The 15,310-nt window shown below is 41.2% G+C and overlaps 1 protein-coding gene across 1 annotated transcript in view; it reads right to left on the bottom strand.

Moving 5' to 3' along the window:
• Positions 1–14,763, bottom strand: part of prkg1b (protein kinase cGMP-dependent 1b) — a 43,932-nt gene extending 29,169 nt beyond the window's left edge. Inside the window, exons 1-2 of the mRNA XM_076078346.1 lie at positions 14,441–14,763; positions 7,643–7,809 (exon numbers count right to left, since the gene is read on the bottom strand). Of these exons, the coding sequence (XP_075934461.1) occupies positions 7,643–7,809; positions 14,441–14,760 (487 nt within the window). The 5' untranslated portion in view covers positions 14,761–14,763. The remainder of the gene's footprint in view (positions 1–7,642; positions 7,810–14,440) is intronic.
• Between the last annotated feature and the right edge of the window lie 547 nt (positions 14,764–15,310).

Here is a 15,310-nt window from a genome sequence, read left to right as displayed (position 1 = left end):
GATAGAATCTGAATTGTAAGTCGCTTTGGATAAAAGCGTCTGCTAAATGACTCTAATGTTATGTGTGTGTGTGTGTATATATATGTGTGTATTTTGTTCTGCTGCTGCGACACAAAATAAATCTCTCTGATGTTCTTAGTATTTATATTTGAGTGTAAGTGTAGTGATCACAGACACTACACTTACACTGTCCACCAGTGTGTGTGTGTGTGTGTATATATATATATATGTGTGTGTGTGTACATGCGTGTGTGTGTGTGTGTATGTGCGTGTGTGTGTGTGTGTACATGCGTGTGTGTGTGTGTGTATGTGCGTGTGTGTGTGTGTGTACATGCGTGTGTGTGTGTGTGTATGTGCGTGTGTGTGTGTGTGTACATGCGTGTGTGTGTGTGTGTATGTGCGTGTGTGTGTGTGTGTACATGCGTGTGTGTGTGTGTGTATGTGCGTGTGTGTGTGTGTGTATGTGCGTGTGTTTATTGATATTTCTTCATATCAAAGACTTCCATTAGTCCGGAGCAGAGCTGAATGGTTCTTTGAATCTTGAATAGAATCAGAAGTTATGTCAGTTATTGAATCTCATTTCTTTAGAATCGTCAGAGTATTGGAACAGAAGCAGATATTTTGTTTCATGATCGAACAGATCAAAGTATAGAAACTTCACTCGTCACGTTAACGTTTCAATTCTAAATCTACATTTTAGTTCAACAACTTTATTTAAAAAATATAAATGTCATCGTTTTCTAAATTCACAGCATGTTTTTATCCACTAAATATTCTGCCTCCATATTTGTTGTGGTTTCGTCTTTAAAAACCTGTGAGAACAATCCAGCAGCAATCTAACAGAACCAGAACCACAAGAACACTAAATCTATTTCATCCTCTTTTTAGGCTGATGACGTCATAAAGTATGATGACAGAAGCTTCGTTCATAAACCTCCATAAAAGATTTGAATGTAAAAAAATATCCGGATCAGAATCTAAAGTAAAAATAGAATAAAGAGTAAATAAACTCTTTATCTCTCATCAATGTATTCATGTTTCTGTATGTTTTAATTTAATTTAATATATCTGAGATGTCTGTTAATATTCAAACACGCTCTGACATTTGAAATAATATTGATCTGAAATGTCAGAGTGACTCACCAACAGAAATAAATAAAAACAGCTGATAGAGAGGATCATTAAAGAGGCGTTTGCTGTTTCTACACCAGGAGGTCTTTCGAAGGGTTCCTTTTCTTTTTCTTTTTAGTCGTCGTATCTTTTTAGTCGTCGTGTCTTTTTAGTCGTCGTGTCTTTTTAGTCGTCGTGTCTTTTTAGTCGTCGTGTCTTTTTAGTCGTCGTGTCTTTTTAGTCGTCGTGTCTTTTTAGTCGTCGTGTCTTTTTAGTCGTCGTGTCTTTTTAGTCGTCGTGTCTTTTTAGTCGTCGTGTCTTTTTAGTCGTCGTATCTTTTTAGTCGTCGTGTCTTTTTAGTCGTCGTGTCTTTTTAGTCGTCGTATCTTTTTAGTCGTCGTGTCTTTTTAGTCGTCGTGTCTTTTTAGTCGTCGTGTCTTTTTAGTCGTCGTGTCTTTTTAGTCGTCGTGTCTTTTTAGTCGTCGTATCTTTTTAGTCGTCGTATCTTTTTAGTCGTCGTGTATCTTGAGATAATAGTTGGGACAATAATTATTATCAATATTATTAGAAAATAGATTTTCTTCCTATAAACTCTCATGCGGTCAGATTTATTATCCAATAGTAGTTTGGATCTATCGGTCCACACTGCTAACATGAATGAAATTAAATCTTCATTTAGACGCAGGAAAACGTGTCAGACGCTCAGAATCACAACGAACGATTCTTCTGTTCATGAAGAACACAAAGCAGGATTTCCAGCTGACGTCAGAGTCACAGCTTGGAGAGCTTAACAGACGCTCCGACATTCAGCTTCTCCTCAGAGAACAGAAGCAACTTTGACCGAGACGAGTTAAAGAGTCTCAGCTGAGATCAGAGTGAGACCTCCTCCGGTTGCACCGAGTCTTTGTAGCTCGAAACTGAGACACAGCTGCACTTTAACAACATTCATTTGCATCCAATCGACGGGTTTAAAAACTCATTCAAGCAGCTGGACGGCTGTCAGTCGTGTGACAGAAACATGAAACACAGCTAACAGAGAAAAAGTCTCCGTGATGAATTCATTACAGTCAGTTCTTCAGTGAACAGAGATCAGTGTTGTCAGAGGAAACAGCAGCTCTTATAAGATTAACAGCCTCAGTTAACCTTCAGACATTATGTGGAGTCATTACATCACAGATATGGTCTACTGGGATGTTTGTTCTCTGTTTCACTGGGTTAAAGGACAAGTCTAACAACATGTGTTATTAGGTGTTGGAGAGGACAGCTGCGTATGTATTAACAGTACAATAAGGCTGACCTACCCTTACACGACACGAAACGACTGCAAAGAGACAAACGTCTTAAAAGAGACATTTCTGTGACTTTAATTAAACAATAACCAGATTGTCGTCGCATCATAAAAAAGATTTGGAAGCGAGTTTCATTTTGTTGTTTCATTTGAATGATTGTTGGTGTTTTTATTTTATTTGTTATAAAACTCCGATGAGAAGAAAAGTGTTTCTATAAATATAAAATATTGAGTAAATATTTAATATTTTCAGTTTATTGTTCAGCAGATTGAAGCTGCAGACAAACAGGAAAGAGAGTATTTGTGGACGATCGTCTGTGGGCGGATACACAAATGTAGATACAATCAGCTGTGTGTGTTTGTCTGTGTGTGTTTGTCTGTGTGTGTGTGTGTGTGTGTCTGTTTGTCTGTGTATGTGTGTTTGTCTGTGTGTGTGTGTTTGTCTGTGTGTGTGTTTGTCTGTGTGTGTGTGTGTGTCTGTGTGTGTTTGTCTGTGTGTGTGTGTGTGTCTGTGTGTGCGTCTGTGTGTGTTTGTCTGTGTGTGTGTGTGTGTCTGTGTGTGCGTCTGTGTGTGTTTGTCTGTGTGTGTGTGTGTGTGTTTGACTGTGTGTGTCTGTGTGTGTGTGTTTGTCTGTGTGTCTGTGTGTGTCTGTGTGTGTGTTTGACTGTGTGTGTCTATGTGTGTCTGTTTGTCTGTGTGTGTGTGTGTGTGTCTGTGTGTGTTTGTCTGTGTGTGTGTGTGTGTGTTTGACTGTGTGTGTCTATGTGTGTCTGTTTGTCTGTGTGTGTGTGTGTGTGTGTGTGTGTGTGTGTCTGTGTGTGTTTGTCTGTGTGTGTGTGTGTGTGTTTGACTGTGTGTGTCTATGTGTGTCTGTTTGTCTGTGTGTGTGTGTGTGTGTGTGTGTGTGTGTGTCTATGTGTGTGTGTAGTAGTATTTTCAGAAATGAACGAATATTAAATTTGCTCTCAAACTGGAGTCTCAGGAGGCCTGAAAGTAAATAAACAGAGCGATGCTCACACCAGACTTTAATGTATTTTTACTAATTATTCTAAATTACTTTTGTATCAAACCGATCAGAAAGATATTTATCAGATCACGAGGGCTCGTTCTTAAATTCAGCATTAGTTTGATCCACCGCGTTTAAATCCTCGCTTCCTTCTTTCTTCATCTCCTCTTTCTCCTAATTTGCTTCCATCGTTTATCTTTTTCTTTCCTTCCTTTCCTCACACCTTCCTCTTTTCCTAACTTTCCTTCCTTCTCCCCTCTCTTCATTTCTCCTCTTATATCCACTTTCTCCTCCTTTTCTCCTCTTTTTCTCTCCTTCTTTCTCTCAGTCTGTCGTCTCTTTACCTCTCGTTCTCTCTCCTCCCTTGTTTCCTTCCTTCCTTTCCTCCTCCCTCATCTCGTATCCTTCCCTCCCCTCTCTTCTTACTCCTTCTCTTTTTTATTCCTTCCTTTCTTTATAAACCGATTCCAAATTTCCAAACTGTAAAAATCCTAAATATGGTCATCCAACAAGTTGCCATGCCAACCACATCCACCAGAGAGACATGTGTGTGTGTGTGTTACATAATGAGACAAAACTGCTGCATCTGTTTCTTCCCACAAACACACAATTAGTGAACGTCTTATTTATAACACACACACACACACACACACACACACACACACACACACACACACACACACACACACACACACACACACGCACACGCACACGCACACACACACACGCGCACACACACACACACACACACACACACACACACACACACACACACACACACACACACACACACAGTATCAAATCTTCATCGTGGTCTGTTTTCAGGGATCACTTCCTCTTCCTGTGACATAAGTTATATTAAGCAGCCATCTGTGCCCCCCCACACACACACACACACAGTCTGGATGTTGATCGAATCATCACATTATGAATCTTCTTTGTTGTTTTTCTTTTGACAGTTTTTACGACGTTTGTCTTTTTTATTTTCTGTTTTTATTTTATTTATCTTTTGCTTTCGGGCCAAAAATAGATTTTGTTTCTTTTAAAACTCTTAAATCTTCTGAATCTTTATGAATCTTAATCTGAATTTAAAGCTCTCTGTCGTCTCCGCCGGCTGTTTGATGACGAGGAACATCTTCAACATCACATTGTGACATTTATGGGACATTAACGATATTTAGTGTTTAGATATGAATCCAATCATGAGGACGGACTTCAGATGGAAAACAAAACGAGCAGCTCGAGACTTAAAATACACTGATAGTATTTAATATGTATTATCATAGATTATATAAAGTCAATAAAATGAAGACATTAATGCATCAATAATTATAATTTATATTATTCTGAATAATATTTAATGATAATACTTTTGTATTTATATTAAAGTAACATTTTGAATGCACAATACTTGTAACAGAGTATTTCTACACTGTTGTACTACTACTTTTACTATAGTAAAATATCAGAGATATCCTGAGCAGATCTCCTGACTTTCAGTCCAAAATCTCCCATAATGCACCTCGACAGGGTCATCAGAGCCTCCATCAACAGCCCCACAGACTGTGTTAGACATCATGACATCGCTATGACATCATCAACAATCTGTCTGTCTGAACCGCTGCCCGCCCACACCGGACTCAGACTCGAGTCACTTTAACGTTGACTCGTTAATCGTCTTTATCAAATCTGACAGAAATATATGTTTCATATTGTGAGAAGACTGAAACCAGCAGCTCTTACTTAGATATTAACGTCATGAGTCGGTTCACACCGCCCACAGCGCTCCGGAGGAACGGCCATCTGGACGAGTGAGTCCAGAAACACGGAGACAATAAAACACAACATGTCAGTCTGTCGGAGGGTTTGAAGGTCTCGTATGAAACCACGCTGACTCGGGCAGGTTTAACTCGTTCGGCCACGTCAGAACCTGAGACCACGCCGACTCGAGCAGGTTTAACTCGTTCGTTCACGTCAGAACCTGAAACCACGCAGACTCGAGCAGGTTTAACTCGTTCGGCCACGTCAGAACCTGAGACCACGCCGACTCGAGCAGGTTTAACTCGTTCGTTCACGTCAGAACCTGAAACCACTTAGACTCGAGCAGGTTTAACTCGTTCGTCTACGTCAGAACCTGAAACCACTTAGACTCGAGCAGGTTTAACTCGTTCGTCTACGTCAGAACCTGAAACCACTTAGACTCGAGCAGGTTTAACTCGTTCGGCCACGTCAGAACCTGAGACCACGCCGACTCGAGCAGGTTTAACTCGTTCGTCCACGTCAGAACCTGAGACCACGCCGACTCGAGCAGGTTTAACTCGTTCGTTCACGTCAGAACCTGAAACCACGCCGACTCGAGCAGGTTTAACTCGTTCGTCTACGTCAGAACCTGAAACCACTTAGACTCGAGCAGGTTTAACTCGTTCGGCCACGTCAGAACCTGAGACCACGCCGACTCGAGCAGGTTTAACTCGTTCGTCCACGTCAGAACCTGAGACCACGCCGACTCGAGCAGGTTTAACTCGTTCGTCTACGTCAGAACCTGAAACCACTTAGACTCGAGCAGGTTTAACTCGTTCGGCCACGTCAGAACCTGAGACCACGCCGACTCGAGCAGGTTTAACTCGTTCGTCCACGTCAGAACCTGAGACCACGCCGACTCGAGCAGGTTTAACTCGTTCGTCCACGTCAGAACCTGAGACAAAGCTTGTCTGGATTCCATGAATATAAAACCAAACCGTCCTCTGACTGAGTCTCAGTGGGAGGATCACGTTACTAAACAGGCCTCTTATGTAACACACTAACCTCAGAAACAGCTATAAATATCACATAAGAGCTCACAGCAAACACAGTATAGAGACGCTTCGGGTCAGCGTTTCGATTCCCGCCTCCTCCTGTCCAAGTGTCCTCGAGCAAAACACACAACTGCTCCCAACGTGTGTGGATGAGAAGTAACGTAATCTATTGAGATGTATAAAACGCTGTCATCGGGTATTTATCAAATATTACACAAGAAATCGAGCCCACACCAGACTCCATCACAAAACGGGTCATTTTTAAGTATTTTAGCTAATTATCCTGAATTGTTTTTGTATAAAATCAATAAGAAAGATGTTTTTCAGATCACATGGACTCGTTCTTAAATTCAGCGTCAGTGTGATCCACCCAGCATCTTTATCAAATACAAATAAATGCTGCTTTAGTTTCTCTCGTCTGCTTTTCTTTGTTAAATAGAACTCTGCCGCCTGACGTCGCAGCATTCTGATGATTCAAAGATGATCCGACGTCTAAAGCGTCAACTCTTCTTGTTGAGATCAGAGAGTTCAACACTGAAACACTGTGATGCTGCTGGAACCAAAACACCATCAACTGGTTTTGAGCTGCTTCCTTTGATTAAATCTGAAACATTAAATATCAATGAAGACCGGTTCTCAGCTGACAGCAGCAGAATCAATCTCAGATGTGAGATGGATTTGATCATGTGACGTAAACTCAGAGATGATGATGATGAAGAGTGCAGCTGTGTGTAAACGGAGGTGAGCGTTCAGCAGCCTGCAGGCGGTTCTGACACGTTACGCAACACGTTTGTGGGAAAGAAGAGCTTCATCCTAAAGGTCGAACTGAGCTGCAGGAAACTTCTCCACTGTTTCATCAACATGTTTAAAAACTACTGCAGAGTAAAGGTCCTAAAGGAGAACCAGGACCAGATACCACCCTGTGTCTGCAAACCGTCAGAGACAAAACAATGAAGACGAGTCAGTTAGAAACCCCAAAGAACCGAGACACGTCCAAGTAAAAAACCTCCTGAAGACAAACCCAATAAAAACCATCAAGGTTCAGACAAGTGAGACTCAAATATCAGAGCTGAAAAACCTTCATAATCAAGACGAGTCCAAGTCACACAATCAGTCCGAGTCCAACATTAACGTCAAGTTAAGATCAGCTTTCATTGTCTTATATGTAGAAAAAACTTGGATTGAAGGAATTACTGCGTAAAAAACAGAGAAGTCACAAAAGAAAACTGCAAACTCTCAGAAGACGTGAAGACAAATTAAAACACAAGAGTGACTCAAGTGAGTCAAAACCCCCGAGACAAAAACAAGGACAAAAACAACGAGGACAAACCCAACGAGGACAAAAACAAAAAGTAAAAAAACAACGAGGACAAACCCTTGCAACTGAGACAGAAGCTCGTGGTCATGATGACCAGTCTGACCCAGGGTCCCTCACCGCTCACCTTCCATCACGTAGACCAGAGAGCCCACGTCGCCCTCCTTGATGATGCAGGCGTCTTTCCCATAATCCACCGGGTACATGCAGTCCACGATCTCCTGGATCTGAGACAGCTCCAGGTTCTTCATGAAGTCATTGTCCAAGATGGCGTCCTTTATCATCTCCTTGGACCTGAGAGGAGACGAAAGATCAGTCCAGCAGACAGCACATTTAACAGAATAAACGTTGAGGTCATTACTGATCTACGATCTCTACTTTAAACGTCTCACTGCAGTTCATATAAACTACAATGACACAATGATATGAAATACAGCATAAACGTGACTCCATAACTCTGAAGAGAACCAGAAAACAAACGTATTGATGTCGGATCAAGAAACAAACATTTAAAGGAGCTTTCAGCACAAACACACGTCTACACGTTTACCGCCTGAGTCACATTTCTTTGTTTTCATGCTGCTGTCGACAGTTTGATTCACTACTTTCACATTTACTGACGTGTTCTCTGCTGCCTTCGTCTGCCTTCATCAGTTTAATGTCAGAGAGACGACCCACAGTGAAAACCACAGCCACTACACTGGGGAGGGGGTTCAATATGACAATTTAACGTCTTTCATTGGAATCATTTAGTGATGAAGTCGTATTAACCAACACAACCTGAAATAGTAATCAAATGTAATCTTCTGGTTTCATGTTCAGGATCCAAAGTGAGTAAGAAGTGGACGTAGTCGTCGGGACGTCACTCATTGGTTTGTGGACGTTTGGAGTTCGTCATTTTGGTTTATCATTTCTTTGATGGTCTGTGTGACTCTAAATGGACCATAATGTACTAAATGAACATCATGCTGTATTGAAGAAGACTTGAAACTAGAGATTGAGACCATAAACTCATGTTTACAATGTTTACTGAGGTAATAAATCAAGAGAGAAGTAGAGTCATTTTCTCATAGACTTCTATACAACCAGAGGAGTCGCCCCCTGGTGGGCACTAGAGAGAATGCAGCTTTAACACATGAAGCTTTGACTTCACTCTTCAGAACCGGAGGTTGACTTCTGGTGACACAAATCAGTTTTTTGTGTCTTTCTGAATGACTTATTTTTCAGGACGACGTTATGTTACAAAGGGAACGTTAGCTTCAAGGTTGGCCTTTAAATAACTGTATGTGCGTTTAAACACTGAGGGACACTGTGGTAAACATCGGTCTCATTGTCGCTCTCCTGTCCTCCATAAGTGATTTGTAATACTCGGTCACTTCCTCTGAAGTGGATGTGTTGAACTCATGTGTCCACCATGAAAAATGACTTCTTCTTTGGTTTCCTTTCATTATTGTTGGTCCTTATGTGGTTTCATTGGTAAACTTGAACAACTTCACAGACTGGCAGAAGTTAGAAAAGTCCGAAATAGTCGGAGGCGGCTGATTAGTGGAAACATCCTCTGCTGTCTCTTTCCTGTCTGTCAGTTTGGACCAAATGAAAATCACGGTTGAAAGATTGTTTTTGTGAGCCGAGACGGCCGACTCTTCATCGTGAGGTGAGGAACGTTCACATATAAGAGGAAAGAAAGACAGCCAAAGCTCTACCTCAGAATAGAGGGATAGTTTTATTTCCTCCAGTAGATGAGCGGATCTATTAGAGCTGCATCCTATTGGGTGACTCTGCAGAGGAAGACACACTTCAGCCCAGCTTCAATATCTGCATGTAAATTGGACTCTGGAGGAAACTAACTTGAATGAAGACACATTGTGAGTGGATGGAGGGGGTGACGGAGTAGACCCTCGTGTTATTACTGCATGAGTCACAGGGGAGGAAGTGTGTGTGTGTGTGTGTGTGTGTGTGTGTGTGTGTGTGTGTGTGTGTGTGTGTGTGTGTGTGTGTGTGTGTGTGGAGGGGGGGTAGAATGAAAAACTAAAAGGAGGAAGGCCTGAAGAAAAAGTCCACAGGGAGAAAACAGGAGGAAATTACAGGTTGGGGAGAAAGATTGAGAAAATAAACGAGATTGAAAAACAACAGGCAGATACATAAAATGAAGAAAGAAGAAAGTAAAATACAAGAAAGTGAGAGGAGGTAATTCAAAGAGAGAAAAACAAAGAGACACATGAGACAATGAGAGAGAAGATAGAACACACATAAAGCAGAGAGCGTGAAAGAAAGAGGAAGATGTTAAGAATAGTAATAAAACAAAGAGACGACGATGTTCTCGAAAGCATCGACGATGTTCTCGAAAGCAGATCTGGCCACGATTCATGTTTACGTTTTGTACGGTAGAAATAGAAACCTCGTCAAGTATAAATGTTACTCCATGAATCAGTAGAAACATCAGCATCGTGTCTGTGATATTTCGTATGTTTGAGGATTGAAACATCCGGCGGTGAAAGACAGAACCTCCCCACTTCAGAACCAGATCTGTGACAGCTGACGCTCAGCTGATCATTAACTCGTCTGGAAATGCTTATGAAACGTTACTGCAGACAGCAGGAGAGCTGGTGGGTGATGACAGCCCACACATACTGTAATACCTTTATTTATGTGTTCAAACAACACACACACACACACACACACACTGCAGGACACTGACAGCAGCGACAAGTGGTGGGCTGGTAAATGAAACCCTGTCAGCTGCCTATGTAGAGCTGCGTGTGTGTGCGCACACCACACGGATTAAAAACCAACACGGTGGTTGTTGTTGTTGCTGGCATGCACAGACAGAAACACACATTATAATATACTGAGCTCTGAGAAATGGATGCTAGCAAAGGGCAAGTACATCTAAAGCAGTATTTTAAGCAGTACTCCATTGATATTGTATTTCACTTCTACAACGTGTGGGGCCTTGTGAATGAGTAGAAATGTCCCCAACACAAACATGATCATAATTAATTAGAATTTGCACTAACTAGAAATGTCCTCAATATGGAAGAAACTAGATAACTAATAATGCTTCAAATATCACTATAAGAAGAAGTTAAATTGTTAGAGGTACACATATCAATAGAGACTTCAACGCTAAGAGTAGAAACAATTGCTAAAAAGTACAAACTAAATAGTTTCAAGTAGAATCAATATGACTGAGGAAGAGTAGAAACATTGGTGCTACAACGACAAACAATGTGGCTACAGATGAAACAAAATCACTTCAGGTAGAAATATCATTGTTTCAACTAGAAACAACTTATCACTACGAGTAAAGACATCAGAGCTACAAGTAGAAACATTATCACTGTCAGTAAAGACATCAGAGCTACAAGTAGAAACATTATCACTATCAGTAAAGACATCACAGCTACAAGTAGAAACATTATCACTACGAGTAAAGACATCAGAGCTACAAGTAGAAACATTATCACTATCAGTAAAGACATCAGAGCTACAAGTAGAAACATTATCACTATCAGGAAAGACATCAGAGCTACAAGTAGAAACATTATCACTACGAGTAAAGACATCAGAGCTACAAGTAGAAACATTATCACTATCAGTAAAGACATCAGAGCTACAAGTAGAAACATTATCACTACGAGTAAAGACATCAGAGCTACAAGTAGAAACATTATCACTACGAGTAAAGACATCAGAGCTACAAGTAGAAACATTATCACTACGAGTAAAGACATCAGAGCTACAAGTAGAAACATTATCACTACGAGTAAAGACATCAGAGCTACAAGTGGAAACATTATCACTATCAGTAAAGACATCAGAGCTACAAGTAGAAACATTATCACTGTCAGTAAAGACATCAGAGCTACAAGTAGAAACATTATCACTATCAGTAAAGACATCAGAGCTACAAGTAGAAACATTATCACGATCAGTAAAGACATCAGAGCTACAAGTAGAAACATTATCACTATCAGTAAAGACATCAGAGCTACAAGTGGAAACATTATCACTACGAGTAAAGACATCAGAGCTACAAGTGGAAACATTATCACTACGAGTAAAGACATCAGAGCTACAAGTAGAAACATTATCACTATCAGTAAAGACATCAGAGCTACAAGTAGAAACATTATCACTATCAGTAAAGACATCAGAGCTACAAGTGGAAACATTATCACTACGAGTAAAGACATCACAGCTACAAGTGGAAACATTATCACTACTAGTAAAGACATCAGAGCTACAAGTAGAAACATTATCACTATCAGTAAAGACATCAGAGCTACAAGTAGAAACATTATCACTACGAGTAAAGACATCAGAGCTACAAGTAGAAACATTATCACTATCAGTAAAGACATCAGAATTTAACCAAGAGAAAAAGATCCATAATGCAAAGCGCAACGAATTTGTTTTTCATTTCTGTCAATGACTCAGAATCAATCACACATAAATAAATAAATCATATATAAATAATCAGACATGTTGTGGCTCCATATGTGTATCTTTAAACGGATGTTCTGTGATTCTAACATGAAGAAGAACAGCAGTGGTCCTGATGTCATCAGGCTCAGAGACACATTATCATATTCATATGTGGATAAATAAAGATCTGTGACAGCAGCTGGTTCCTCCTCAGCAGAGCCGCTGCCTGGACCCTCTGTCACAGAGAAAGGAATAGTCTTTACACCTGTTTAAATGGTCACCTGGTCACCTGTGTGTCTGTTCACCTGTTCACCTGTTTACCTGGTCACCTGTTTACCTGGTCACCTGGTCACCTGTTCACCTGTGTGTCTGTTCACCTGTTCACCAGTGTGTCTGTTCACCTGAAACAAGTATCTAATTATAAAAATTGTAACAGATTGAACTCTGTCAATCAACTGATTCTATCGTTTCAGCTCAGCAGAGAATTTAAAACATTAAATGTCTTTAACCACCTGCTTCTCCAGCCGTTCTTAAACTTCCACAGAATACGATTAAATAATATTAAAAATGAATATGAAGTGAAGACGACCTTGTACATAATTCAGATACAATGTTAAAATGAAACATTACTTTTAAAGCAGTTTGACTAACAATGAAATAAATCCTCGAACACTTTGTTTCAGAGACAAAAATCAAATTCAAAGTATCTGACAGAAGAGATTGTCCACAAAAATCACACGGTTCCCTTCTGCACCACCTGTGTCGTTAACGTTTGAACGTTCTGCCCGCTGGAGTTCTGCTGCAGCCTCCACTTGTCTGGCTGCTGTTAATGAGACTTTCACTACGGCTGAGTTCAAAACGTAGAAAACATTTCCATCAGAACAGACAGGTTTTCCTGAGCGGAGCCTCGTGGGCATCCAGCACCACACGGTCTCCTCTAAACACCACCGAAGAAGAAGAATTCTACCTCAAGAGACTGTCACACAAAATGACAACATCCAGTTAAACATTTTGAAATGTTGATGTTGAGTTTGTGTCTCCTGCTGTTTAGTATCCAGCTTGTGATCAGGTTCTCGTGTGACATCACGTCCTGGTTTTCAGAAACCATGTAAACAGGGACCCGAATAACCCAAAACCAGGATACTAACGAGCTTTTTAAAGGCAGTCACTGATTGGTTCTTTTAACCAGGAAGAAGATCTGCCCTGAACCTCACAAAAGGTTGATTACCCTGAAGTATACTGACCAGAGACTGTATATGAGAACGCCAACGTTCCTCACCAGCCTCACAATGAAGAGACAGCGGAGGATGTTTCCACCAATCAGCAGCCTCGGACTATTTCTGACTTTTCTTGTTAGAAGTTCGCCAATGAAACCAGATTGGAAGGACCAACAATAATGAAACGAAACCAAAGAAGAAGTCATGGACTTCTATGAAGAGCCACAGCCTCCATCGACCTTTAGTCATAAACCATAAACAAATTCAAATAGTTGGTTGTAACAAAGTCCTCCTCTGTAAAGATGGAAGTCAACAAGAGACGTAGTGACGTCTCTCATTGGCTTAAGCCTCTAGTTCTGCATTTTGTGTATCGCCATCTTGTTTTTTTTTGCAACCAGTGAACAGGAAGTGACCATATCTGGACGGAGGAGGAGTGAAGTAGAGACGCCATATATGTCTCTGGTAGAGACCTGTCAATCACCGTGTAGCCCCGCCCTAAAGCATCCCCTGCTTTATGGTCTGTTTGACTCTAAATGGACCATAATGTACTAAATGAACATCATGCTGTATTGAAGAAGACTTGAAACTAGAGATTGAGACCATAAACTCATGTTTACAATGTTTACTGAGGTAATAAATCAAGAGAGAAGTAGAGTCATTTTCTCATAGACTTCTATACAACCAGAGGAGTCGCCCCCTGGTGGACACTAGAGAGAATGCAGCTTTAACACATGAAGCTTACTGCCTGATATTGACGGCAACTTTAAAAGAGTCAATGTAACTGAGGCCACAAGTCGAAATGTAACAATCATCATTACTTCACCGCTACAAGTAAAAAAACAATATTGAGCGACAACTAGAAATATACGAACATTAAGTGTTTACGAACTTTACCTTCAGACACCAACCAATAATTAGATTTAAGCTGTGAGAACAAAGTTTGTCTTTCAAAAGGAATTAAATCTTCAGAGAGATCAGAGGAAAATAACAAAGCTGAGATCAGATTGTGACGCTGACCAGCCGGTCATATTAATGATAAATTCAACACATATTTTAAATCGAAACGGTTCATTTCTTACCTAAAATAAACATTAAAAGTATGAACAGTTGTGGGTTTGGCTGTCCGGCCACTGGAGCATTCTAAACCATCACTAATTTAAGTCTCTTGACGGATTGGAGGCAAAAAAATCTGAAAACCTGAACCAACAGAACCTGGACTAACCGGACCGACTTAAGAAAACTCAGTTTTATGAACATTTCAGGACATGAAGTGGACTCACTGTGGGCTCTTGGGGTAGAAGGCCAGGGTGACGTGGCTGAGGTCGGTGATGTCGATGGCCGTGGGCTCGGCGGAGATGGCCTGCCGTTTGCTGCGGTGCTGGTCCGGCTGCAGGACGAGGTTCTGCTGCTGGGCCTGGACCTGCTGGGCCGTGGCGGGCCGGAGAACGGACCGGTACTTGTCCAGCTCGTTCTGCAGCCGCTGGATCAGCTCGTCCTTCTGATCCAGCTCCAGCTCCAGCTCGTCGATCAGGGTGTCGCGCTGCCGCAGCTCCTCGATCTTCTCCTGCAGAGCGTATTGAAGGTCCCGCAGGGTGCCCATTGTTTATCTGGGGGGGGTGGGGGGTGGTTCTCAGGGTTCCTCTATAGTCTTCAGGGTTCCTCTCGGGTCCCCAGATGTCCTCTGGTTCTGGAGGGTCTCTATAGGGTTCCTCAATGTACTTAACCCTTAGGATCCTCAAGGTCTTCAAATGTCCGCAGATTGCCTCAGGGTCAGGGTTCCTCAGGGTTCCTTCAGATTCTTTATTTTATATTTCACTGTATTTTATATTTCACATCTTTCTGTACATTTGAATATGTTTCTACTTTGCACTGGGTTGATTGTTAAATGTTTGCACCTCCCGTCATGTCACAGTCCTTGTATGTTCAACATACCACGGCAGTAAAGGGTTCTGATTCTGATTCCTTAGTGACCTCTTGATTTCTTAATTTTCTAGGACTTGTAAAGATACTTAAGTTTTCCATGGTCCTGTAGGTCCCTCCAGGATTCCTTTGGGGAGTCTCAGCGTCAAGATTTATAACAAACCTCAGAGATTCCTAAAGGGTCTTCAGGTACCTTGGAGTTCTTCTGTGGTTCTCAGAGTATTTATATA

This window comes from Anarhichas minor, unplaced genomic scaffold, assembly GCF_050575085.1.
Source record: "Anarhichas minor isolate MPS153535 unplaced genomic scaffold, ASM5057508v1 ptg000065l, whole genome shotgun sequence".
In the NCBI taxonomy this organism is placed as follows: domain Eukaryota; kingdom Metazoa; phylum Chordata; class Actinopteri; order Perciformes; family Anarhichadidae; genus Anarhichas; species Anarhichas minor.
Note: the sequence above shows the minus strand (reverse complement) of the source record. Positions and strands in the feature narration are given on the sequence as shown.